Source organism: Bidens hawaiensis, unplaced genomic scaffold, assembly GCF_021521415.1.
Source record: "Bidens hawaiensis isolate Kalapana, Puna unplaced genomic scaffold, B.hawaiensis_p1.1 tig00015464_1, whole genome shotgun sequence".
NCBI lineage: Eukaryota > Viridiplantae > Streptophyta > Magnoliopsida > Asterales > Asteraceae > Bidens > Bidens hawaiensis.
Window position 1 is genome coordinate 4,541 of NW_027492385.1, and position 25,593 is coordinate 30,133.

Genomic DNA, 25,593 nt, shown 5'->3' on the forward strand with positions numbered 1-25,593 from the left:
CATTTTCAACAACAACAACAAGACTTGTTAAAAGCGTCTAAGTTGATAAGCGGAACAAACCGAGCATTGAATGATCTAAGACAAAACGGGTTTGACAGGATGTTGGCTAGAGTGACATCTTTTTGTGAGAAAAACAAGATTAAGATGTTTGATATGACGGAAAGTTATGGAAATCAACGAAACCAAAAGAATATCATTACTAATCGACATCATTCGAGGTTAAAGTTTTTAATACCGTTTTGGATATGCAAATTCAAGAACTTGAAAATAGATTTAGTGAGGTCTCAACTAGTTTTATAAAAAAAAAACTATGTCTGGTTTAAATCCTTGTGATTCGTTTTCTAGGTTTGACATATCGAAGATAGTGACATTTTCTAATATCTATGCGAATGACTTTAGTAATAAAGAAAGAGAGTGTATTCGGGTGATCTTACGACTTTTTATCACACTTTAAATGAAGATGATAAATTTGCAAAACTGGGTGGAATGTGTGACCTTGCTCGTGTAATGGTGGAAACCGAAAAACACGCCACTTTTGCTTTGGTTTATCGTATATTGAAGTTGCCGTTAGTTTTACCAGCTGCAACCGCGGTCGTTGAAATATGTTTTTTTTTAAATGAAGCTTATCTAGACGGATTTGCGCAAACGAATGGGTGGTGAGTATTTTAACAATGCTTTAATTTGTGCGATCGAAAGAGAAACTCTTGATAAAGTAAAAGAGAATGTAATGACTCGATTTCAAACTTTCAAAAACCGACTGGGAGAATATGCAACCCGTGAGTTTAAATTTATTTACATCGTGTTTCTATTTTTGTTTAGTTTACATTGTATGAAATACGGTTAAAAATATATATATTAACGTTACCTCTGACATTTGGTTCTAGATCCGCCACTGCATTAAGAGAGTTTGGAGATCAGGGAGAGAACTAGACTGGATTCGTTAACATTCACTTGAACCTCTGTTTATAAATAAGTTGTGCCATCTTCATTCTTTAAACCCTTTAGTTATTGCATTTCCCATTATTGCTATGAAAATAGCTTAACAATGTTATTAGCATTCTTTTTTTCATTTTGAATGGCAAATTTTCTTAACACCTTAAATTTCACCTTTAACTTAAAAATTAACTTAAACCCTTTACTTTTTCACCATTTTGAATGGCAATTTTTCAACTTAAAAATTAAGAAAACCTACAACACCACCCACCCAGGTTTTCTACAAAACCCTTAATTGTTTTCAGCTTTGTAGCTTTTAATATCTTTTAATTTCTAGTAATTATGTTATATAAGTTAAGACATACAACTAGAAAACAATAAGAATGGTTTGATTGGTTTCAACTCAGACTGGCAAAAAGGGACAGGTTGACCTGCAAAAGTGTAGAAACGGGTTGGTCAAAACGGGCAGCTTTCAAATAACAGGACAAACTGAGTCGGATCAAAACGGGGTGAGCCTGAGCAAGTTCACCGGCTGCATTTGTCTTCACAATCTGAACAATGCTGGTAATATCTTAATGCAACAAAAAGGTTCAAAACATTAACTATGTTAACACCTTAATACGTTCTCTCTTGATAAAAAAAATGCTTTGTTTGACCACAAAAAGTCAATGCCCCAACACGTTATGGCTATAAAGGAAATACAAGGTAATGCACCATAGGTACATACATGTGAGCTCGCAGAATCAATCCTCCAAAAGATCACTAGATTCATATTCAATAGCTGATGCACATAACTAGATTTGAACCCCAACGCAGGCGGTGGTTATTATTTTGACCAAATATGGTCAACTGCTGCTTTTGTATCTGAAAAAACAAGCTACAAAAAAGGTTAACTGCTGCCTTCAATTTCATGTAACCGTTTGAATTTGTAACCAAGTTTATCAATATCTTTTAGTGTGTGTTTCTTTAGCTGTAAACTGGAAACCGAGATGCACTGTTTATATTTAACAGAAGCAGTAATCTTGATTCATTGAGGGTCAAATCAAAAGGTTTAGCTAAAAGGGTAATCAGTCAAATAAGTTGAAGTGGCCAAAAATTATTTTCTTTTAATTTGTGAAAAGGCTGTTTAATAACGGCTTAGCATGCTAATAATTTAAAAATGGTTTAAAATGGACAAAACCTACGGTTGTGATCTTCATACACATAAATGTGACACATGAGAATAGTTACCTAAAGATCAAGATCTGAGAGTTGAGATACTCTTTCTATTTCTTTGATAATAAGTTCCTTTTCCTCTTCAAATTGATCATCATCACCACCTAAAACATATATGTTATATAACAATGAGCATATGTACTTATATTTGGTCTCCCAACAAGTCAAACAGACGGACTAAAAATGGCAAAACAGAAAAAGGTTCAAAGTCAACCAAAGTGTTTTACTTATGCATAAATTCTGTTAAACCCATTTTATTCAGAAAACTGGATTATTATCGAAATAATATACCTTTTGTTATCATACTTCATTTGCTAAATTTTTATTAAAAGGTTTACTACTTTTTAATAGAAGATGTTCAAAAGTATATTATTTATGAGTTTATGCACAAATTCTCGTATATATTATTTTATTCAGAAAACTAGATTATTATTGAAATAATAAAACTTCTATCATACATTAAGAAAATATTACCTTTTCCAGCAGATAGATTGTTTAGCAATTCCAGCAATCTTTCATGGTTCTTGGCTAATATAACTTTTATTTCCCGAGGCTTATTTGGGTTAGCCACAAATATCTGCATATACAAACCAACAGAATATGAATCCAAATGCAAGTGATGAAATGCATTATAGGAGTGTGTTTTCCTACCTTAAAAATGTGAAATGCAGATATCTGGATGTTTTTGCTTGTATCCTGTCACAAACCATAATCACAAATAGAGTGCGTAAGTGTATATACATGTAGGTATGTATATATGTATGAATGTAATACCGTTAGCAATGTCATCATGACCTTGACATGCTGAACTTCTGCAATATACTTTTTCATAATATGAGAGCTCGGAGGCTCCAAAAGAAACTCTGACAAGAGCTACAATTTAGAAAAATCCATTCATTAGTTTTAATTTATTAATTTATATATTTATTTGTTTTACCGTCAAGCAAATGAACCGCAAAGAAAAATATACAAAACTGTTAAGCAGCTTACCTTCAAAGATTGTCTTCTTGTTACATAGTTACTAGAGGTTAAGAGTTTTTCATACTGCTCAAAGAACTGCAACGATGTTGAAGAATGAAAATCGTTTATTTACACAAAATACGTTAAAACAGAATACAGTAATATCATATTCTAAATAAAGAAGGAAACCTCATCATAATGAGAAGTCAAGAACTCGGATACTGCAACGGGATGTTTGGTAAGCACATCCTGCTCAACAATTGTATAATAATATGTTAAAATCAACATTCAACAAAGCTTAAATGTAACTCGTAACTTTTCACACAGTATTCTAATAGTTTTGAATCAAAGATTTGACCTTAAAGGTGGAAAACGCATCCGAAGCAACATCAAAATTAGCAAGCTCTACATACTTGAAAAAAAGTTCAAAGCTCGGAGACTCCAATATATATCTGGAATCAAATTATTAAAACCACATATGTTTGTTATTAAAAAGATATGTAAAAAATAATAAAAGCACAAGTTTCTTACTTTGCAAGAGTCGGAAACTTGATGCATTCTCTCAGCATGTTTCCACAATTTAACGCGATCTCCTTGTTATCATAACTGTTAACATTCAGAAAAAGTAATAAATATTCTAACGTAAATGAGAAATTAAATCGACAAAATGAAAATGGAAATGAAAGTAAGTCGTCAGTCGTCATACCCTGCAACAAGGAAATCTAATAAGTCGGAGTGTTTCTCCAAGAATTGCACACAACAATGAGTTGATCCAACCTTTTGCTTCAATAGTATGGACCAACATTGGACTAAATCTTTTCTTGTCTATGTCAAAAGAAAACTAATCATATATTAAGAAATATAACAGGTGAATGTATATATTTTGTTGGTGTTCTGCTTAGATTAGATATGAAAAAGAGAAGGATGTGATAATTGCTGACCTCCCAGCCGAGTATGGATAATTTGTGAAAGAAAAGAGGAATTACATCCTCTTTACATAATTCAAGAGCCAATTGTGTAATTTGATCCGCATTTGGTTCAACCTCTCCATCTCCTAAAAGCATAACTTTCATTGCACCAAAATTTTTCTCAACTTCTTCTAATGCCTGCAATGACATGACATGACATATGTATTTCTATATTAATAGATAGTCCCGAGTGGTGATTTCTAAGATTCCTACAAAACCCTTTAACCCTAATTCTAATTTAAAAAAAACCTAACATCAACACAATTGTTAATCAATTCACCAAAATTGAAGACCCAGATTGTTTAAGACAAACCTTTTCGAGTGATTTAACCTCCACAACGGTTTTTGTGTCCAGGGCCATGAGGCTGTCTTTGATTGTTTTGGCGAGTTCTTGAGGGGTTTTAGGCCGTAAGGCTTTGAAGAACGAGAACGACATCGTTTTCAGTTGATGATCCAGCAGAAACAGAAAAAATGTTGATGATTGATCCTGTGTGTTTCTTTCTAATGATATTATTAACATTAGGGGACATGCCAACAACTTTTTTGTTTCTTTTTTTTTTTTGTTATTAATGATGTCATTAATATTATAACAGTTTTAAGATTCATTTGGTTTCTTTTACTAGTAAGAGAGAACATATAGACCGTCTAATCTTCCTTGGTTGGTGAGAATTAGTATATTTACTTATTTGCTTAGCATTAAGTGGTTATCATCTAGCATTTAATGGATATCGTGGGCAACTGAAGAGGTAGGTCCCAGCAGAGCTCAGTTGGACCCGCAAGACTCATCTTGAAGAGGGACGTCTGCGCAAAGACCAACTGGATCCGCAGGACCCACCATGCTCAGAGAGATGAAGACCTTACGCGCCATACGCCAGCTGTTCCCGTAGGAAAAGCCTCCCAATGGTAAAGTACCCCGCCTGTTCCCGCAGCTGCGGATACAAGCCATCAGGGAAGGCTACCCGCACTAATAGTAAGGCTACACGCACAAGGCACTAACTCAATAATTCAGTAATGTCACCTGAAGAAGGAATGAGCAAGGCGGGAATACTCCCGCCCAAATGAGCCAGTCCGTACGCTTCTGGAAGATCTTTTGTACTATACCTGCCAAGGTATGGACAAAATAGACAAGATCTGACCAAAGCAGCCCATGAACCAATCACAGGGTGACAGCTCACCGACAACAGTACAAGGAGGAGCACGCTCTAGTACAAAATGTCACTATCAGCCGCTGCCTACCCACCAACCCTCATCGTGGCACGTATATAGCCTGTAGTTGGTGGAAAAGGAATAGTACACAGCCGGCCATGTCACTATCAGCCGCTGCCTACCCACCAACCAGCATGGCACGTACGTAGCCCACAGTTGGTGGAAAAGGAATATTATACAACTGGCTGTACCTGCTTGGAAACCTACCTTCGGCTATAAATACTCCAACACCTTGGAACGGTATGGATATCACATCTTATCACATATCATCTGATATTATCTTATCTAGCTATTTCTCTTAATATACAATTATATTCAGAGCAATCTAGTCTGATTCTCACGCCGGAGGGTGGTCACAAGGAGGTACCCCCCCTTCTCAGTGACGAGCTCACGGTGTCTGTTTTGCAGGTCATCAGAAGAATAACCATCTTTGCCGGACCTAACCTCGTGGGAAACATCTACTTAACCCTAAGATTATCCTTAATCTGCCGGGGTCACTTAGTGTTTCTTCATTGGCCCCATCCGTGCATAAAAGCTAGAACTAATTTTCTCAGTTTTTTCAAAACCTATAGAAAGATGGTTAAGGTTACTCCGGTGCCAAGGCCAGCGAGTGACCAAGAAACCCCGGTAACCACAACCCCAGCTACTGGGGGGAACACCGGCGAGTACACAATTTTTACGAACACTACCCCGGTTACCCAAGCCGGGGCAAGTGCAGTAAACAATCCTTCACTGGGATTCACCGATACCCAGTTGGAGAGACAACAGACGAAGCTCCCCCGCCAAACACTTGATCAAGTTAAAGCGTGGGCGGAAGCACGTCAGAAGGAATTCCAAGCTGAGTTGGATGAACGCTTACGTTCACTCCAACAGGCTGACGAATTCAGAAGCACTCGACAACAGCTCAACATGAGCAATGAGTGCGAGTACTTGGACGATGATTGGGAGGAATCCGACAGTGACGCAAACCCTCGTCATAGGGCGAAAGGGAAGCGCAAGGAAACGGACTTCCAACCGAGAAGGAATTTTGGAGAAACCTTCAAACCAAGGAACGCGGGGGGAAACCCACGTGACTTCTCCAAAACCTTTAGACCAACTGTTGCAAATGCGGGAACATCCAAGTTTGCAAGGGACATTGCGGAAGCAATCGCCCCGAAGAGTGCCAAACAGATGTCCAACATCGGCACTTATGATGGTATATCCGACCCAGACGATCACTTGAACATATTCATAGCGGGGGCAACCGGCAGCAACTGGACGGAACCCACGTGGTGTTATATGTTCCAGATGACGCTGGTTGGAGCGGCCAGGACGTGGTTTGATCGTTTACCGGTCCACCACATCTATGATTGGGCGGACTTCCAACACAAGTTCAGCCAGCACTTCAGTCAACAGAGGAAATATACTGAAGAGCAGTGGACGATCCTCAACTGCGTTAGAGAGGAGGATGAATCTTTACTAGACTTCATCACTAGCTTTAACTCGAAAAAGCTGAGTCTGGGCACCATAAGCGAAGATCTTGTTCGCGCCGCTTTCATCCAGGGCGCCGAATACCCAGAGCTTATCTGCACGTTGACGGGTAAAGACGACATGCCATCCACATGGGATGCCATCATGACGGCGGCCAAGCGCTTTGCCGAAACGGAGAAGCAACTGGGTAGGGATCTTCCCCAGAGTACAAACCTCTACACGCAGAGGACTAGAGAAAACAACGTCCGGACCGCCCGGCAAAACAAAAAGAGGAAGCTAGGTATTTGGCAGTCAAGGGTAAACTTTGACACCTCATCCAGCTCTCGCCCCCTAGTAGGCGGAAGGGATAACACGCACCCATCAAGCCGAAACCCCCGGTGGACGCCACTCACCAAAAGCGTCACGGAGATATTTGCCACCGAAAAACTACCATGGCCAAAAGCTCCAATGGTCCGGCAGCGACGTAACGCGGATCAGAGCAAATCCTGTGACTTCCACGGGACAAAGGGTCACACCACTGAGGAGTGTACATCCTTGAAGGATATTGTTGAAACATTCGTCAAGGATGGAAAACTTACACACCTTGTGGCATCAATCAAGAATGGAGGAAGGAATGATAACCGATACAAAGGCAACGGACGAAAGCCCGTTGACATCAGCATCCACATGGTTCATAGTAACGTCAGAGGAAGAAAAAGACGAACGATAGAACCATGCGCGTGGAAGGAAGCTGAGGTGCGCTTCCCGCGAGTGCCAGGAGGACCCAGCAAAGAAGGCCCTATCGTCATCAAAAGCCAGCTGGGGCACTACATCACTTCCCGCACTCTTGCTGACAACGTCGCCTCGTCAACGGTTATGTACAGGCGGTTCTTCTACAAGCTAGACGACGAAGACAAGGAACGCCTGGAAACGGTCTACGCCTCGATGGAAGGGTTCGACGGCAGCACAAACACCCCCCTGGGTATCCTATCTTTCCCCGTCATTCTCACGGACGGGAAACACTCCCGCACAGAAGACGTGGACTTTGTCGTAATGAGGAAGCCACACCACACATACGACATTCTCTTCGGGAGAGACCGGATGGCAAGATTCATTGCCGTGGTATCTTCAGTCCACGGCATGATGGGATGGCCAGCAGCTGAGGGTGTAGCGATGATCACCGGTATTCCCCAGGTATGCATCGCATCTGTCTCATCAAAACCCAAACCAAAGATGGCTAAACCAACCATCACCGAACCAGAAGAATGGGCCTTCAATGGCAAATACCCTGACCAATCTGTTACCATTGGCCCAACAGTCACTGATCCTACGCGCACCTTACTCAAACGCTTACTACAGAAAAACGCTGACATCTTCGCGTGGACACCAGCTGACATGACTGGTGTACCTCGAAGTAAGGCAGAGCATAAACTCAAGTGTGACCCGGCTTTTACGCCAGTCATACAAAAGCGCAGAGTAATGGGGGCGGAACAAGCTAACGCGTGTAGAACCCAAGTCAAGGAACTCCTTGACGCGGGCATCGTACGCGTTAGCAGATATCAAACATGGGTTGCAAATCCCGTCATTGTACCGAAATCTAACAAACAATGGCGCATGTGCATAGATTTCAAAGACTTAAACAAAGCATGCCCCAAAGATTGTTACCCGTTACCCGAAATTGATCTTAAGGTAGATTCGTTAACACCGTTTCGCCTTAAATGCTTCCTTGATGCGTATAAGGGGTACCATCAAATCCACATGGCCGTTGACGATCAGAACAAAACCGCATTTCGGACGCCCGATGGCACATTTTGTTATCAAATGATGCCATTCGGACTTAAGAATGCCGGGTCCACATACCAACGCCTGATGGACGATGAGTTTCATGCCCAAATTGGGAGGAACTTGGAAGTCTACATGGATGACTTGGTCATCAAAAGCCATGAGCCAGAAGCGATGTTGAAAGACATCGAAGAAACTTTCAACACGCTCAGAAAGATAAACATGAAGCTCAATCCGAGCAAGTGTTCCTTTGGGATGGAAGAAGGGAAGTTCTTAGGAGTCATTGTTACTATAGATGGCTTCAGAGCGAACCCTGAAAAGGTCGAAGCCATTATCAAAATGGAATCACCTACTACCATCAAGCAAGCTCAGACACTGAATGGACGACTAGTCGCACTTAACCGCTTTTTGGTAAACCATGCGGATAGATCGTTCCCATTCGTGTCAACATTGAGAAACTGTTTAAAGAAAAAGCACTTCCGCTGGACACCAGAAGCGGAAGCAGCTTTTCAGGAAATTCGGTCACGCTTGATCGAGCTCCCAACGCTCACAGCACCAGAAGCGGGGGAATAATTAATCCTATACCTTTCCGCCACAGATAGAGCAACCGGGGGCAGTCCTGCTAGTAGAGCGAAAAGGCATCCAGATGCCACTCTACTATGTTAGCCGTGTCCTAACAGACGTAGAAACCCGGTACTCTACCCTGGAAAAATTAGTCTTAGCACTTGTACAGGCTTCACGCAAGCTAAGACGATATTTCCAAGGTCACCCAATCACCATTCTTACTAACTTCAAACTTGCAAACGTTCTAGGCAAACCAGAATTGTCGGGACGCCTAGCCAAATGGGCAATAGAATTGGGAGAATACGCGATAAAGTACAAGCCGAGACCAGCCATAAAAGGCCAGGTCTTGGCCGACTTTATTACAGAATTCCCCGCTTCGCGGGAGAAAGAGTGCCAGGAGGATGCTCAACCCTCTCCAGCACAGGACATCGATGATGTCTGGCGACTCTACACTGATGGAGCAGCCAGCAACGAGGGTTCAGGCGCAGGATTGAAACTAACCAACCCAGCAGGCCAAGAATACACTTACGCTATTCGACTGGATTTTCCAAGTACGAATAACGAAGCAGAGTATGAAGCATTCTTGGCCGGGCTGAGAATTGCGCGTAAGATGGGAGTGAAAAACTTGGAAGCCCACGTGGATTCCATGTTAGTAGCCAACCAAATAAACGGGACGTACACAGCCGTGAACGACACAATGGCCCTGTACCTCGCACAAGCAAAAACCCTTATGCGCGATTTTAACGATTGTAAAGTCATACACATCAAGCGTAGCGAAAACAAATCTGCGGATGCGTTAAGCAAGCTTGCATCATTAGCCTTCACCCACTTGGGAAAGGACATCCGCATTGAACTCCTTGGAGCACCATTAGTCCCGCACAAGGAAATCTGTGTCATCCAAACCGGCACAGAAATGTGGATGACACCAATAATAAATTACCTTGCGGCGGGTATACTACCAGAGTCAAAAACACAGACAAGAAAAATACGCTGTAAAGCACTGAACTATCAGTTCATCGATGACATTCTTTACATGCGTAATTTTCTTGGCCCACTCCTAAGATGCGTGGACAACCAAGATGCTGGCTACCTCCTAGGGGAAGTGCACGAGGGCATCTGTGGGGTACACGCAGGTCCACGCGCTGTTGTAGCTAAGCTAAACAACGCGGGATACTTTTGGCCGGGGATGCATACGGATGCGCTGGCATACATCAGAAAGTGTAGGTCTTGCCAACTCTACGCACCCAACACGCATCGCCCGAATAATGAACTTGTTCCAGTCACCTCTTCATGGCCATTTCAGAAGTGGGCCATCGATGTGACAGGCCCATTTCCCACAGCAGCAGGGAACGTTCAGTTTCTAGTGGTAGCCATCGACTACTTCACCAAGTGGATAGAAGCAAAACCCTTAGCCCAAACAACCGCAAAACATATCAAAAAATTTATTTGGGAATTTATTATTTGTCGTTTCGGACTTCCACAGAATTTGGTGAGCGATAACGGCACCAACTTTGCTGACAAGAAGCTACAAAAGTGGCTGGAAGAACTTCAAATCACCCACACCTTAACCTCAGTGGCGCACCCGCAGGGTAATGGTGAGGTGGAAAGAGCAAATAAGAGTATCGTCGACGGCATAAAGAAAAGACTCTTGGAACACAGATCCGGCTGGGTGGACGAAGTTCAACACGTCCTTTGGGCAAACAGAACGTTGAAAAAGGAAAGTACGGGAGAAACCCCGTTCAGCCTCACTTATGGCACTGAAGCCATGGTCCCGGTCGAAATTGGTCTACCCTCACCAAGGGTCTTGATTCAGCCAGAAGACAATGATGCAGAAAGACAGTTAGACCTTATGCTAACCGAAGAACGCAGAGACTTAGCCGCAGCGCGTGAAGAGAATTACAAGCGACAAATGCAAAAATACTACAACACTCGGGTAAAACTCTGCAACTTCAATGTAGGAGACTACATATTGCGTAACAACGAGGCTTCGAACCAAGAGCGCCTAGGAAAGCTGGCCCCGGTCTGGGAAGGACCATACATTATCAAAGAAGTTTTGGGAAAGGGTGCATACCGGCTCGAAAGGCTCGATGGCACCCCCATCCCAAGAACATGGAATGGAGCTTAATTACGCAAATGTTACATGTAGATCAATTCCAAACTTGTAAAGAAAAGGCCTAGAGCCACTTCTAATGGAAATGATTCTCCTTATCACATTGACGCTGATGGTCTTACATTTATACTTATGATCTGACCACACTGATATGCCGGTATTCACCGCATAAATAAGTGGGGAAGTAAGTCGTTGCGTGTGGAAGGCGGCAAAACCCGCATAAACACAAAAAACGGCAAAATTTCTAAGATGAGGAAAACCTTCACGCAGGTCAGTTATAGGTGAAGTTTGGTCATCCCACTAAATGAAAGTGACGGTCCTACCCGCACAATCATGATAGAGGAAACTGAACATTAACCTATTGACAACCGCGCGTCGAAAGGTTAACTTATTCAAAACACTTAGAAAATTTCTAAAAAGATGAGGAAAACCTTCACGCAGGTCAGTTATAGGTGAAGTTTGGGCATCCCACTAAATGAAAGTGACGGTCCTACCGCACAATCATGATAGAGGAAACTGAACACTAACCTATTGACAACCACGCGTCGAAAGGTTAACTTATTCAAAACACTTGGAAAATTGCTAAGTTAAACTAAAGTATGCATGAGCGAATCATATATTGTTTATGAGGCAAAACAAGTGCCAAATTAAACTATAATATGCATGAGCAAGTCATATAACGTTTATAAAGCAAGTCATTAAGTGAAAGTGACGGTCCTACCCGCACAAACATTTATATTTCATAAAAAATTCAAACATTACAAGAATGGCCAGGTATCTACCCGCCTACAGTAATGTAAATATATCCTAACGGTGGGAAGGGATCTCAAGGTTCAAACTTCAGGACCACTCCCCCCAAACCCACTTGAAGCCGCACCATCAGTTGGCTGTGGCGGTTCAAGGAAAGCCTTGAGAATAGTTAGCCCATCATCAGCAGCAGCAATTTCGTTCACCTTCTCCACCACTGGATGCGGGAAGGCAGCATACTGGTTCACTGCTTGGTCGTAAGCAGCTTCAGTGTCCACGTCATAAAGAGGGAAGTTGGAAGGCGGGATGCCCTTTTCAACAAACCCCAGACCAAGCAGGAAACCAGCCTTTTCGCCATCCTCATGGGAAGCGTTGAGGGCTGCGCTTATGGCATCGTCATAAGATGTGTTCGTGAAGATCCGATGCACAACCTACAAAAAAAAATATATGTATCAAAAACTTTTCTAAGTATAAAGAAAAGCGTAAAGATATTATGAAGCTACGCATACCTGCGACAACGCTTCTCGTAGAAGCCATTCCTTGGTGATCAGAGCTTCCTGGAGGGCAGCTTGAGCTTGGTCACGGGCGCGTTCGGCTTCATTTTTGTTAAGGTTGGCAAGCAACACTTCCTTAGCAGCAGCCTCTTCAACGCCCTTCAGCTTACGCTCAGTGCGGTCAAGCATACCCTTCTGGTCCAGGAGCTCTTGGAGTTTTTTGGCATCTTCTAAAGCCAAAGCATCATGAGCCTGCTGAAGCCTCTCTAGTTTGGCTTTAAGCTCCTCATTCTCAGCGCGCAGAGGCTCAGCAATGGCTTCAGCTTTGGTGGCCCTCTCGGTAGCGTTCCGCGCAGTTTCCTTAACCAACCTAAGCTGTTCGTTAACAGCTTGGGTAGCCTTGGAACGGGCCTCGAGCCGGGCATGAACTTCAACCTCGAGGGTCTTGAAGGCCTTTTCCTTCTCCACAGCAATGGCGGCAAGTCTCCTGTTCTCCTCCCGGATAGCCCGAGCCTGAGCCACTTCCTGGCTACGCGCCGTCATGCCAGTCAGGAACCCGATGGAACCTTAATCTTGAAGGTTCTGACGGGAGGGGACGAACCCGATGGAACTGGCCTTTTCATGCCAGTCACCGTCGTAACGCTTGGCTGCTCGGAGGTGACAGCTGTCCCAACCCCCATGACAATGGTCTCACCAGGGTTCCCCGCCGCCTCCTCACTTTCGGTCTCCGAGTCGGACCGATTTCCCTGATCGGCGGTGGAGGCGACCTTCGCCTTGCTCTTCACGCCGGCAGCTTTCTTCATCCTCACGAAGAAAGGCCCATCTGCGGGTCCCTCATCAGAAGATAATAAAATTAGGGAAACTCCAGCAGAGGTTTGAGCATGAAGAGGGCGAGGGTTAATGTAACACCCCGCAACCGCAGCGGAAACGTAAACGGGGTGCGACAGACTCGTCTGATATCAACCACCTTATTTATAAAGAAAACTGAATACATTAATATACTTCAAATTACATTATTTGTATTTCATTACCGTCTAGGTGATACACACATCATACAATACGATACACAATTCTATTTGTTATAATGTATCCTAACATCCTGCACGCAAATCTTACACACATCAAGCACTTAGCACGTAAGCAATCACTTCATCTTAGTTGTACCTGAAAAGCATGTGAGAAAACGGGTCAACTACGAATAGTTGGTGAGTTTCACAATTTGAGTAAACCATGATAAATCCATATCAAAATATAATATTATCTGGGGACACTGTTAACCCAGTACTGTACTCATTCTGGGGGCAACGTTAACCCAGAAACACTTCCAAAGACATCTGGGGACACAGTTAACCCAGTAACACTTCCAAAGACATCTGGGGACACAGTTAACCCAGTAACACTTCCAAAGACATCTGGGGACACAGTTAACCCAGTAACACTTCCAAAGACATCTGGGGACACAGTTAACCCAGTAATGTACCCATTCCATACGATTCCCGTACAATCAAATATTTATAAATACACGCAAATCCATGAGTTCAGTATGTATTTAATCATTTCAATAGTAACATGCTTTCCGCCCCGGGGAAATATTTGAAAACAATTCAGAAAAAGCGGCTCGTGAAACTCACCTTAGCACATGCAAGCAGGTAACAACAATCATTATCAGTTAACACGTCCAATCTGTAATATGATCCCTACGATCGTTACTATACACTCATTATTAATATAACTTTAACCAAGTTAACCGGTACATCTGGGGACACTGTTAACCCAGCACTGTACCAGTTCTGGGGGCAAGGTTAACCCAGAAATACTTCTCCGGACTCAGATTGTGATGTCGTTTAGAGTTCCATGGTCACAATTACTATTAGTCGTTTTTCTCGTTTTGCGTGCCTAGCACGGTTATCCGTTTTTATGTTCCAAAATTGAGTTTGGTCACACACGATCCGAAAATAATTGTTGACTGATCATTTAGTTAAAGTTGTGAAATTATAGCTCGGTTTAGACGTCCCGATTGGCCGCGGGACCCGTTTCCGTCTTTGGCGTACCGGAAACTGTTAAAATAGGTTAAAATTACTCAAATCATCCGAATTATTTTCGGATGATTTATTTTTTCTTGTTTAACTCATTTATATGAAAATAGTTCATTTTTAGGGTTTTTATACACAAGTCAGCTCGCTTAAGCGAACTTCACCGGTTTACGCGTTTTAACTTTAAAAGTTTGATAATTAGCACAAATAATTATCCGTTTACCCTCGGATCTTGAAATTTTGCACAAATCACTTTTTAACAGTGGGGAATTTTATAAAAATATTTCCAGAATTAATTCTTATATTTAAAATTTATTTATCTATTTTTAAACACCATTTAAACGCTAAATATGTCGTAAATACCAAACGATCTTAGAAAAATCCCAAATTTTTCCTGGATGTCCCCTGCCATCCACATAGTCCCCTGTAATTTTTCCAGAACCAAAATCCCCTTTTACATGCCATTTTCACTAAAACCGAGCTAGAATCCCTAGAACTCGTTTAACCGAAAAGCCTACTTAGACTTCTCCAACTGACCTCAAATTTTGTGTGTGACTTATAAATGATATAAAAAGCTTATCTGCTATTTTCCAGAATTGTTCATGATATTTAACTATTTTTCACCATTTTTGGCTAAAACCGAGCATTAAATTCACCAAATATTCATCCTTTATCCAAAAATTACCAAATATTCACAAGACTCATATTTTCATATATCTAATACCTCTGTAAAATTTCATGACCTAACTCTACACGTATCACAATCTGTCCAAAAATACAAACATCACACAAAACCGAACTACCTTGTGTTTCTAGCTTCAAACCGCAAGAATCTCGCTTTTTAGCCTTTGCTAGCAACTAGATACAACACCTACAAGCACAATAACACCACACCAAGCAAGTTACACCCACAATCAAGCCATTTCTTTCATGGTTTCGGTTATGATATAAAAACAAAGATTTAACCGTAAAAATTCGTTTTTGGTTCGTTAACTCCTTTCTTGGACCAAGATCTCTTGTATAACCCGTATACATCACTTGATCATGCAAGAATCGGTTCCATCTCGGGTTTTCACCCTTTTTCACTTGGAAACCTCCTTTTCTTGCAAGAAAACTCAAGAAAGGATGATGAACACGAATATAACTCGATCTTTACCTCGTTGTTCTTGCTAAAAATCTCGGTTTTTTGGTTCTTGATCTTGAGAGAATTGGTGGATAATGTTGGAATGCCTTGTAAAAAAAAATGAAATGAATGGAATGGGGCTATGGGGTCCGATCGGAATTCATGGGGGGTGGGGTGGGACCCACCTCTCCATTTCTAGCCACATATTCGGATATTGGAAATCCGGATAATGTTTTGGATAATCTGGTTCAGTTCGTTTTTCGGTTAAACGTTTAATTCGGCTTAAAACGAGGCTAAAACGGTCGTTTTTCGGCTTAAAAATGAAATTTATGTAAACCCGATTAAAAAACTTAAACAATGACATTTATTAACTTAAAACATCATATCATTAGTTATCGCGCATCTTTTTCGGCTTGATCGATCATCTCTTGCTTGGTTTGGTATTAAAGGTTTCGTTTAACGTACCGACGTACATTAAATCGAAATTCTTTTTCTGTGCCGTACTTTACTTATCCCGAAGCATTAATGCTTCGTGAAATCACTAAATATTATAGATATCGTCTATAATTGAACCATCGATTCGTTCGGGTTTCAATAACTATCGATCGATTGATCGCATATTCAATACGGTGAATTATATATTCACGTACAATCAATACAATGAACCATGTATTCTCGTATAATTACTATGGTAATTCATGTATCCGACATTAAATATGACGTAACTATTATCTACCGGTTAGGGTATATCGGGTTTCGTCGGAATCGTTACATTCTCCCCCCGTTAAGAAATTTCGTCCTCGAAATTTTACACGCTCACTATCCCTTTCCGAGGGAAAGGTGGGGGTTTTTCCTTCAGAACACACCCTCGCGTTACCAGGTATAATCTGGTCCTCGCTGTGAATTCCACTTAATCTTAATCAATAAAGCTTGGTGTGTCCAAACTGTTCAGTTTTCCTGTCTACTATCTCTACGGAATTATTTATGATATCAAGTATGACTTCTACGCGTACCTCCATTACTAGTACTTTCGTTGCCTCATCGCTTAGGTACTTTTCAATCCGTATACATGGCAAAACATCATGTATAGTACTTAGCCCCTGGAGTACTTTAATCGATAAACTAAATGACCAATCATGGAGATAGTCTCATGAGGTCCAATATATTAAGGAGCTATTTTCGGTTTTGCCAAACCTCATATCACTTCTCTAAGGTGATGCCTTAAAAGTGCCATGTCACCTCTTTCCGGTGACAATGTTTTCCTTTGAATGTTGGCATAAATCCTTTGCCAATCTCGCGCTGCTTTCAACTTCTCTTAAACATTATAAATCCGATTGGTTGTTTCTCGAATCAATTCAAATCTTATGGCTTGATCGACGCCCATTTTCAATTTAACAAATTGGTGATAACTACTTCACCCATAGAAAGCTTCAAGCTCTCGATGCTTCCTTCCCCGCCTTCCAATAATGGAAGTAGGATGACTATTTCGATCTGAGATCACTGAAAATGGTACTCCACGACGAGATACCATTTCGCCATTAGGAATTTGGACGAGAATTCATTGTGGTAATCGTCATGGATTGGAATGAAATGCGAGGATTGGTTAATCGATCCGCGATTACCCAATTTACATCATGCCATTGATATATCATGGGCATTTGCGTCCCGAAATCCATTGTAATTTATTCCCACAATCATTGGCGAATTTTCCTGTCGTTGTAGCGTTCCCTAGGGTTTTCGGCGTGCAGCCTTATCTCTTGCATAACTTAAATATTCACCAACATACGTAACCATATCTTTCTCCAAACTCGGCCACTAATAAAATCCTTTCAGATATTCGTATCATCAATAGTCTAATCCGATCCCGGATGTTTGGAATATTTCAATCTATACGCTTCGTCCATGATTAATTCACGAAGGTCATGGAGGGTCGGGATCCAAACCCGATTTTTGAAGTAGAGAATTTCGTCCACGCGCTGTTCGAAATTCTTCACATTGCCGTAAAGTCCTTCCTTTTCCAAATGTTCCTCTTTCTACGCCTCACGTTGAGCGAATCGAATCAGGTCCGAAAGGTTCGACTGATCTATCATCCCCAGCGCTCGCACTCGCAATGGCTTAACCCGATCCTTCCTACTCAAGGCATCGGCTACGACGTTTTCCTTGCCGGGGTGATAACGGATGTCACAGTCATAATCGCTTAACAACTCGACCCATCTTCGATGAATATGAGACTGCGGTCTCTTATCATCTATAAAATTTGTACATTAGCGTCGTACAAAGGATTATGAGTTGGGTAATGCTAAAAATTCTTCAATAAACCGCTGTTAATCTCCGGCTAGTCCTAAAAATTGGCGCATTTCCTTTGGCGCCTTGGGTGACTGCCAATTTTAATGGTTTCTATCTTATTTGGGTCTATGTGAAATCCTTGTTGCTTTACAACATGACCAAGGGGTTATACTTTCTGTATTCAAAGTCACATTTCGAAAACTTCGCGGATAACTTCTCTTACTTTAACACTTCCACAATTTTCCTTAATCGTCGTTCGTGCTCTTCTTTACGTTGCGAATATATCAAAATATCATCAACGAATGTTATGACAAATTTGTCAAAATAAAGTTTATAGACTCGGTTCATGAGGTCCATGACCACTGCCGGCGCATTTGTTAGCCCGAGAGGCATAACTAAGAATTCATAATGGCCGTAACGAGTCCGAACGCTGTTGTTGCAACGTCCTCCTCTTGGATTTTTCATTTGGTGATAACTATATCTAAGATCAATTTTTCTAAAATAAATCGCCCCTTGCAGTTGGTTAAACAGATCATTCACTTCTAAGAAGTGAATACCTATTCTTGATCGTCACTTTATGCAATTCTCTCTAACCAATACATATCCTAACACTTCAGTCCTTCATTTCTCAAATAACACTGGGGCACCCCATGGTGACTAACTAGGTCGTATAAAACCTATCCAATAATTCTTGCAACTGATTGGATAATTCTTGCATCTCGGACGGTGCAAGTCGGTAGGGTGCCTTAGCAACAGGGCCAGCTTGAGGTATTAAATCGATTCTAAATTCGACCTGTCGGGTTGGCGGTAATCCAGGAAGTTCTTCTGGGAAAACTTGTGGAAATTCGCGTACCATCGGGATATCTTCTAAATGTTTTCTTTTAAATACTTTGGCAATCGCGTTTGTTAAATACACAACGTCTTCTTGTCGTAAATATTATAACATCTCAAGATGAGATTAGAGTGGTAACATAATACTGTACACTTTTCTCTGTATCAAATCGCTTCATCGTCCGAAGGAGATCTTCTAATCATCTTCTTTTCATATTTGATTTCAGCTTCATGTTGAGTTAGCCAATCCATGCTAACTATTACGTCAAAACTTCTTTGCTTTACTGGTCGTAGGTCAATAAGGAAAGGTTAATCGTTCAGAATAATAGGACAATTCCGTACAATTTAGTTAACCATTAGGGATTTACCGTTAGCGATTCTACAGTATAGGGTTCTATAGTTTCACTAATCGGTATCTTTCCAAAGGGTAGGAGATTAACAGGAATTAACTACTATCGACGACCGTAAAAATATCACTGGTGCCTATTGATTTAAAACTACAACGTACTTAATACCACCTTTGGATCATGACGTGCTTTATTCGAATTACTCACAAAAGCACGGCTCCTTGCTTGATCCGAGGTTGATGCTTGTCTTGAGGTTCGTCTTCCAACGACACCTTGGTTCAACTTTGGGCAATTTCTCTTGAAACGTTCTGTACTGCCACATTCATAGCAAGTACAACTGTTTGGCATAATTTGATTTCTTGGATGGATTGTTATTGAGGTTGTTGGGTTCGGAGTGGTTGTACACGAATGGGTTGGGGTTGCCGGTTCACATGGCTTCAATTGGTTCTACAATTGGGGCATTACGTCCATCTTTACCACACCTGTGGCCTACTATCACTCGACATTCTTCTTCCTGCCGATAACCATATTTTCCACATTTAGGGAAGGACCCTTCATGCGGTTCATGTTTTCACACCAGAACTAGTCTTAGTATAATTCTGGGTTGTAGGACATACCTACTTATTCAAAAGTCTATCTTGCACTATACCTTTATCATTTCTCTTCTTTAACACTCGACGTCTCACCTAACGTCCTTCCATTCCGCTTCCCATAAAGTCAAATATATCAATGCTGGCTTGTGACACAACCCTTCCAAAGGTTTTATATTTTACAGGGTTGACTATACTCCTTATCGATGGAGTTAGTCCCCAATATAGCGCTCACTTCGCTTAGTTTCAGAAGTAATTAGCCATGTTACCAGACATGACAATTCCTTCAAACGATTAGCGTGTTCTAAGTGATCAGCACACAACATTTCTATCTTTCATAGCTCAGTTTTCCAATCTCTGAGTTTAATTACTCGAATAAAAGTGCTCTAGCACAAGAATTTTAAATCCTGACCATATCATCTGAGCAATAATTTTCTAACTATAATTTTGTACCATCGTGTTCCATCACGATACAACATAATCTACCAACATATCTGTAGCATATTTCACTACACAATGTTCTAGACTCTTACCAATATCCTTAACCATTTTGATCTTTTCTATCCACTCGCTAATCTATTCCTCCCTTTACCATCAGTAAACTATTAATAATCCCCTTAACACAAACAACAAACATATCCTTCATACCGGATCTAATTCATTACGACTACTATTCATGTTTAGTTTATAACTAATACTTGTAGTCATAATAGTATTCGGTGGAACATTATCACTCTTAGTAATAACATTAAGAGTTGAAATATTCATAATCATGTGATTGCTCGATCTATAATTCTGCGATCACATTTGCATCAACACTAGCAGTGATCTGTGATACGACATTCGGTATCATCATCTGCTATCTTTGAGCAATCAACTGAATCATATCAATCTCCATCATTGGAGTTACTCTTTTTATGTCATTCTGCCGTACTCATCCCGTACGCAGTAATCAATACTAATCTCACCATATAACTCGTTACCAGCTCAATCATAACAACAGGTACACATACACACCAGATATTATCATATATATTACACATACCAGCATCTAGTATATATGTCCCACAAATATAATAACATATGGACTTAACCTGACGTCGGTTAACGTCTAAATATGATTCATAACCCTTGTCACCATCTGACATATAGATCTTTCTCAACACAGATTAATGTTTACTATGCTTGATTTCAATATCCTTCTGCATGTCAGCATAACCGATACATGCTCACCGTGAGCACCAAACGATTACGTACCTCGGAGTTATAATATCCGTGTCTATTCGTATATCCGGCATACACGGTATACCACCTACGAACGAATAACTAACTATGCTATAATGATTCCAACACCTCTTTGTGTACGGGTAATCATTCTATTCGAGCATACATGGGTATAGGCATCTAACGGATGTAGGGTTAGCATAGGGAGTTGCAAGGTTCAAGGTGATCGCGTACATGGGTTACCTTCAAATATTATCAATTACCATTATGGGAAATTCTATCACTTGCTCAGTCAATGTCCTCAGGCGTTCTAGGTTCGCTAAAATCGGTAATTCTCGATCTGGAGGTGGTATGTCTCATATGCTTGAGAGTGAGAAATACATATATATATTTCTATATATTATTTTTATCTGCTCATTTATTATCAAATTTACTATTATTATTATTATTTTATTTTATTTTATTTATTTATTTATTTACTCCTTTACCTTAATGGAATAAGAATGGGTTCAGGTACGGGTCCGTCCGTGCGTGAGGGTCGACGGTTCGGGTGAACATCTGGGGTTATTAGGATATACGGTACCGGTATTGGTAGGGTAAGGGATTTATCAATTTTGGTTGGGAGTGACTGTTACTAGATATTTCTGGTTAATGTCAAACGGGAGATCTAACTCGGTACTAACATAACTATTGCCCGATAAGTCAGACTTATTATCAACCGATGCTCTAGAAATCTCAGCATCCTAAGTACTTTTATTATTTCATCCCCCCGGTTCCTTATCCGGGTCCTATTTCTCAATACACGTACCCACAAGATACGTACATATATATATATACACATTAGCACGTATAAATAATATTATATACTTTACACATATGTTGCCATTTTTACCTATTAATGTACCCCGTGACTTCCCCTGAATTCCCTCGTGCGGACAAGTCTGTTATTATGTTTCGGACCATAATAACTCACTTGTCCATCCAAGTTCATCCAGACCTCGTCACTATAATTCATTAGTTGATATTCAGATCCTATAATACTTGAGCTACTGGTTATATTTTAGGTATCTTTTAAAGACATCCTAATTCCATTATAACCAATGGCTCTGATACCAAGTTCTGTAACACCCCGCAACCGCAGCGGAAACGTAAACGGGGTGCGACAGACTCGTCTGATATCAACCACCTTGTTTATAAAGAAAACTGAATACATTAATATACTTCAAATTACATTATTTGTATTTCATTACCGTCTAGGTGATACACACATCATACAATACGATACACAATTCTATTTGTTATAATGTATCCTAACATCCTGCACGCAAATCTTACACACATCAAGCACTTAGCACGTAAGCAATCACTTCATCTTAGTTGTACCTGAAAAGCATGTGAGAAAACGGGTCAACTACGAATAGTTGGTGAGTTTCACAATTTGAGTAAACCATGATAAATCCATATCAAAATATAATATTATCTGGGGACACTGTTAACCCAGTACTGTACTCATTCTGGGGGCAACGTTAACCCAGAAACACTTCCAAAGACATCTGGGGACACAGTTAACCCAGTAACACTTCCAAAGACATCTGGGGACACAGTTAACCCAGTAACACTTCCAAAGACATCTGGGGACACAGTTAACCCAGTAACACTTCCAAAGACATCTGGGGACACAGTTAACCCAGTAATGTACCCATTCCATACGATTCCCGTACAATCAAATATTTATAAATACACGCAAATCCATGCGTTCAGTATGTATTTAATTATTTCAATAGTAACATGCTTTCCGCCCCGGGGAAATATTTGAAAACAATTCAGAAAAAGGGGCTCGTGAAACTCACCTTAGCATATGCAAGCAGGTAACAACAATCATTATCAGTTAACACGTCCAATCTGTAATATGATCCCTACGATCGTTACTATACACTCATTATTAATATAACTTTAACCAAGTTAACCGGTACATCTGGGGACACTGTTAACCCAGCACTGTACCAGTTCTGGGGGCAAGGTTAACCCAGAAACACTTCTCCGGACTCAGATTGTGATGTCGTTTAGAGTTCCATGGTCACAATTACTATTAGTCGTTTTTCTCGTTTTGCGTGCCTAGCACGGTTATCCATTTTTATGTTCCAAATTTGAGTTTGGTCACACACGATCCGAAAATAATTGTTGACTGATCATTTAGTTAAAGTTGTGAAATTATAACTCGGTTTAGACGTCCCGATTGGCCGCGGGACCCGTTTCCGTCTTTGGCGTATCGGAAACTGTTAAAATAGGTTAAAATTACTCAAATCATCCGAATTATTTTCGGATGATTTATTTTTACTTGTTTAACTCATTTATATGAAAATAGTTCATTTTTCGGGTTTTTATAAACCAGTCAGCTCGCTTAAGCGAACTTCACCGGTTTACGCGTTTTAACTTTAAAAGTTTGATAATTAGCACAAATAATTATCCGTTTACCCTCGGATCTTGAAATTTTGCACAAATCACTTTTTAACAGTGGGGAATTTTATAAAAATATTTCCAGAATTAATTCTTATATTTATAATTTATTTATCTATTTTTAAACACCATTTAAACGCTAAATATGTCGTATATACCAAACGATCTTAGAAAAATCCCAAATTTTTCCTGGATGTCCCCTGCCATCCACATAGTCCCCTGTAATTTTTCCAGAACCAAAATTCCCTTTTACATGCCATTTTCACTAAAACCGAGCTAGAATCCCTAGAACTCGTTTAATCGAAAAGCCTACTTAGACTTCTCCAACTGACCTCAAATTTTGTGTGTGACTTATACATGATATAAAAAGCTTATCTGCAATTTTCCAGAATTTTTCATGATATTTAACTATTTTTCACCATTTTTGGCCAAAACCGAGCATTAAATTCACCAAATAAACATCCTTTATCCAAAAATTACCAAAAATTCACAGAACTCATATTTTCATATATCTAATACCTCTGTAAAATTTCATGACCTAACCCTACACGTATCACTATCTGTCCAAAAATACAAACATCACACAAAACCGAACTACCTTGTGTTTCTAGCTTCAAACCGCAAGAATCTCGCTTTTTAGCCTTTGCTAGCAACTAGATACAACACCTACAAGCACAATAACACCACACCAAGCAAGTTACTCCCACAATCAAGCCATTTCTTTCATGGTTTCGGTTATGATATAAAAACAAAGATTTAACCGTAAAAATTCGTTTTTGGTTCGTTTAACTCCTTTCTTGGACCAAGATCTCTTGTATAACCCGTATACATCACTTGATCATGCAAGAATCGGTTCCATCTCGGGTTTTCACCCTTTTTCACTTGGAAACCTCCTTTTCTTGCAAGAAAACTCAAGAAAGGATGATGAACACGAATATAACTCGATCTTTACCTCGTTGTTCTTGCTAAAAATCTCGGTTTTTGGTTCTTGATCTTGAGAGAATTGGTGGATAATGTTGGAATGCCTTGTAAAAAAAATGAAATGAATGGAATGGGGCTATGGGGTCCGATCGGAATTCATGGGGGGTGGGGTGGGACCCACCTCTCCATTTCTAGCCACATATTCGGATATTGGAAATCCGGATAATGTTTTGGATAATCTGGTTCAGTTCGTTTTTCGGTTAAACGTTTAATTCGGCTTAAAACGAGGCTAAAACGGTCGTTTTTCGGCTTAAAAATGAAATTTATATAAAACCGATTAAAAAACTTAAACCATGACATTTATTAACTTAAAACATCATATCATTAGTTATCGCGCATCTTTTTCGGCTTGATCGATCATCTTTTGCTTGGTTTGGTATTAAAGGTTTCGTTTAACGTACCGACGTACATTAAATCGAAATTCTTTTTCTGTGCCGTACTTTACTTATCCCGAAGCATTAATGCTTCGTGAAATCACTAAATATTATAGATATCGTCTATAATTGAACCATCGATTCGTTCGGGTTTCAATAACTATCGATCGATTGATCGCATATTCAATACGGTGAATTATATATTCACGTACAATCAATACAATGAACCATGTATTCTCGTATAATTACTATGGTAATTCATGTATCCGACATTAAATATGACGTAAGTATTATCTACAGGTTAGGGTATACCGGGTTTCGCCGGAATCGTTACAGTTAAAGAATCCCTTACCTGGCCGCGTGGCGCTCAAAATCTCGTGGCCCGGCGGGTAGACCTCCACGAACCTATCCGCCGTTTGCTCCAAAATGGGCAACTCGTTCTCGTCGAGATCACGAGTACCCAGTCGAGCAGGACCACCAGTCTCCCGCGGTTGTAGAAGCGATTGCAAGTTGTTTCCCTCTGAAAATAAACAGAAAAACAGTTAGAAGAAAAACCCTAATTCAGCAAAAAGAGATGGAGCATACCATAGGGAATATAATTCGAACCGTATTCAAGGATGATAGGTACTTGCGGCGTCCCAGAACCGGCATCCTTCCATACCCGGCTCATCCCGAGCATCACCATCCCAGACTCCGCAAAGCGGTAAACCGGAGTCTGGATCCGGGAGATCTTGGTAAACCATTCAGTATCCTGGTAGTTGGAAGCGTGAAGGATGGGGAGTGCTCTCCCGTTCTTGAACGTCATCGCGATGGGGACGACGCGAGCGGAGATATAGATAAACTCCCGCTTCCAAGACCGAAGACTGCGCTCGGTAGCATAGATCTTCAAACCCTTGATCCGAGTGACCAAGGTATACCA

The 25,593-nt window shown here is 40.6% G+C and overlaps 1 protein-coding gene across 1 annotated transcript; it reads right to left on the bottom strand.

The window, feature by feature from the left end:
• Window positions 1–1,505: 1,505 nt before the first annotated feature.
• LOC143549311 (uncharacterized) lies at window positions 1,506–4,568 on the bottom strand. Its single transcript, XM_077040236.1, has 12 exons — window positions 4,390–4,568; window positions 4,050–4,214; window positions 3,815–3,933; window positions 3,640–3,714; window positions 3,467–3,560; window positions 3,298–3,357; window positions 3,139–3,204; window positions 2,923–3,021; window positions 2,800–2,844; window positions 2,623–2,725; window positions 2,164–2,252; window positions 1,506–1,797 (listed from the first exon to the last, which is right to left on the bottom strand). The coding sequence occupies exons 1-11, from the start codon at window positions 4,510–4,512 to the stop codon at window positions 2,164–2,166; spliced, it is 1,038 nt and encodes a 345-aa protein (XP_076896351.1). The 5' UTR covers window positions 4,513–4,568; the 3' UTR covers window positions 1,506–1,797.
• Between the last annotated feature and the right edge of the window lie 21,025 nt (window positions 4,569–25,593).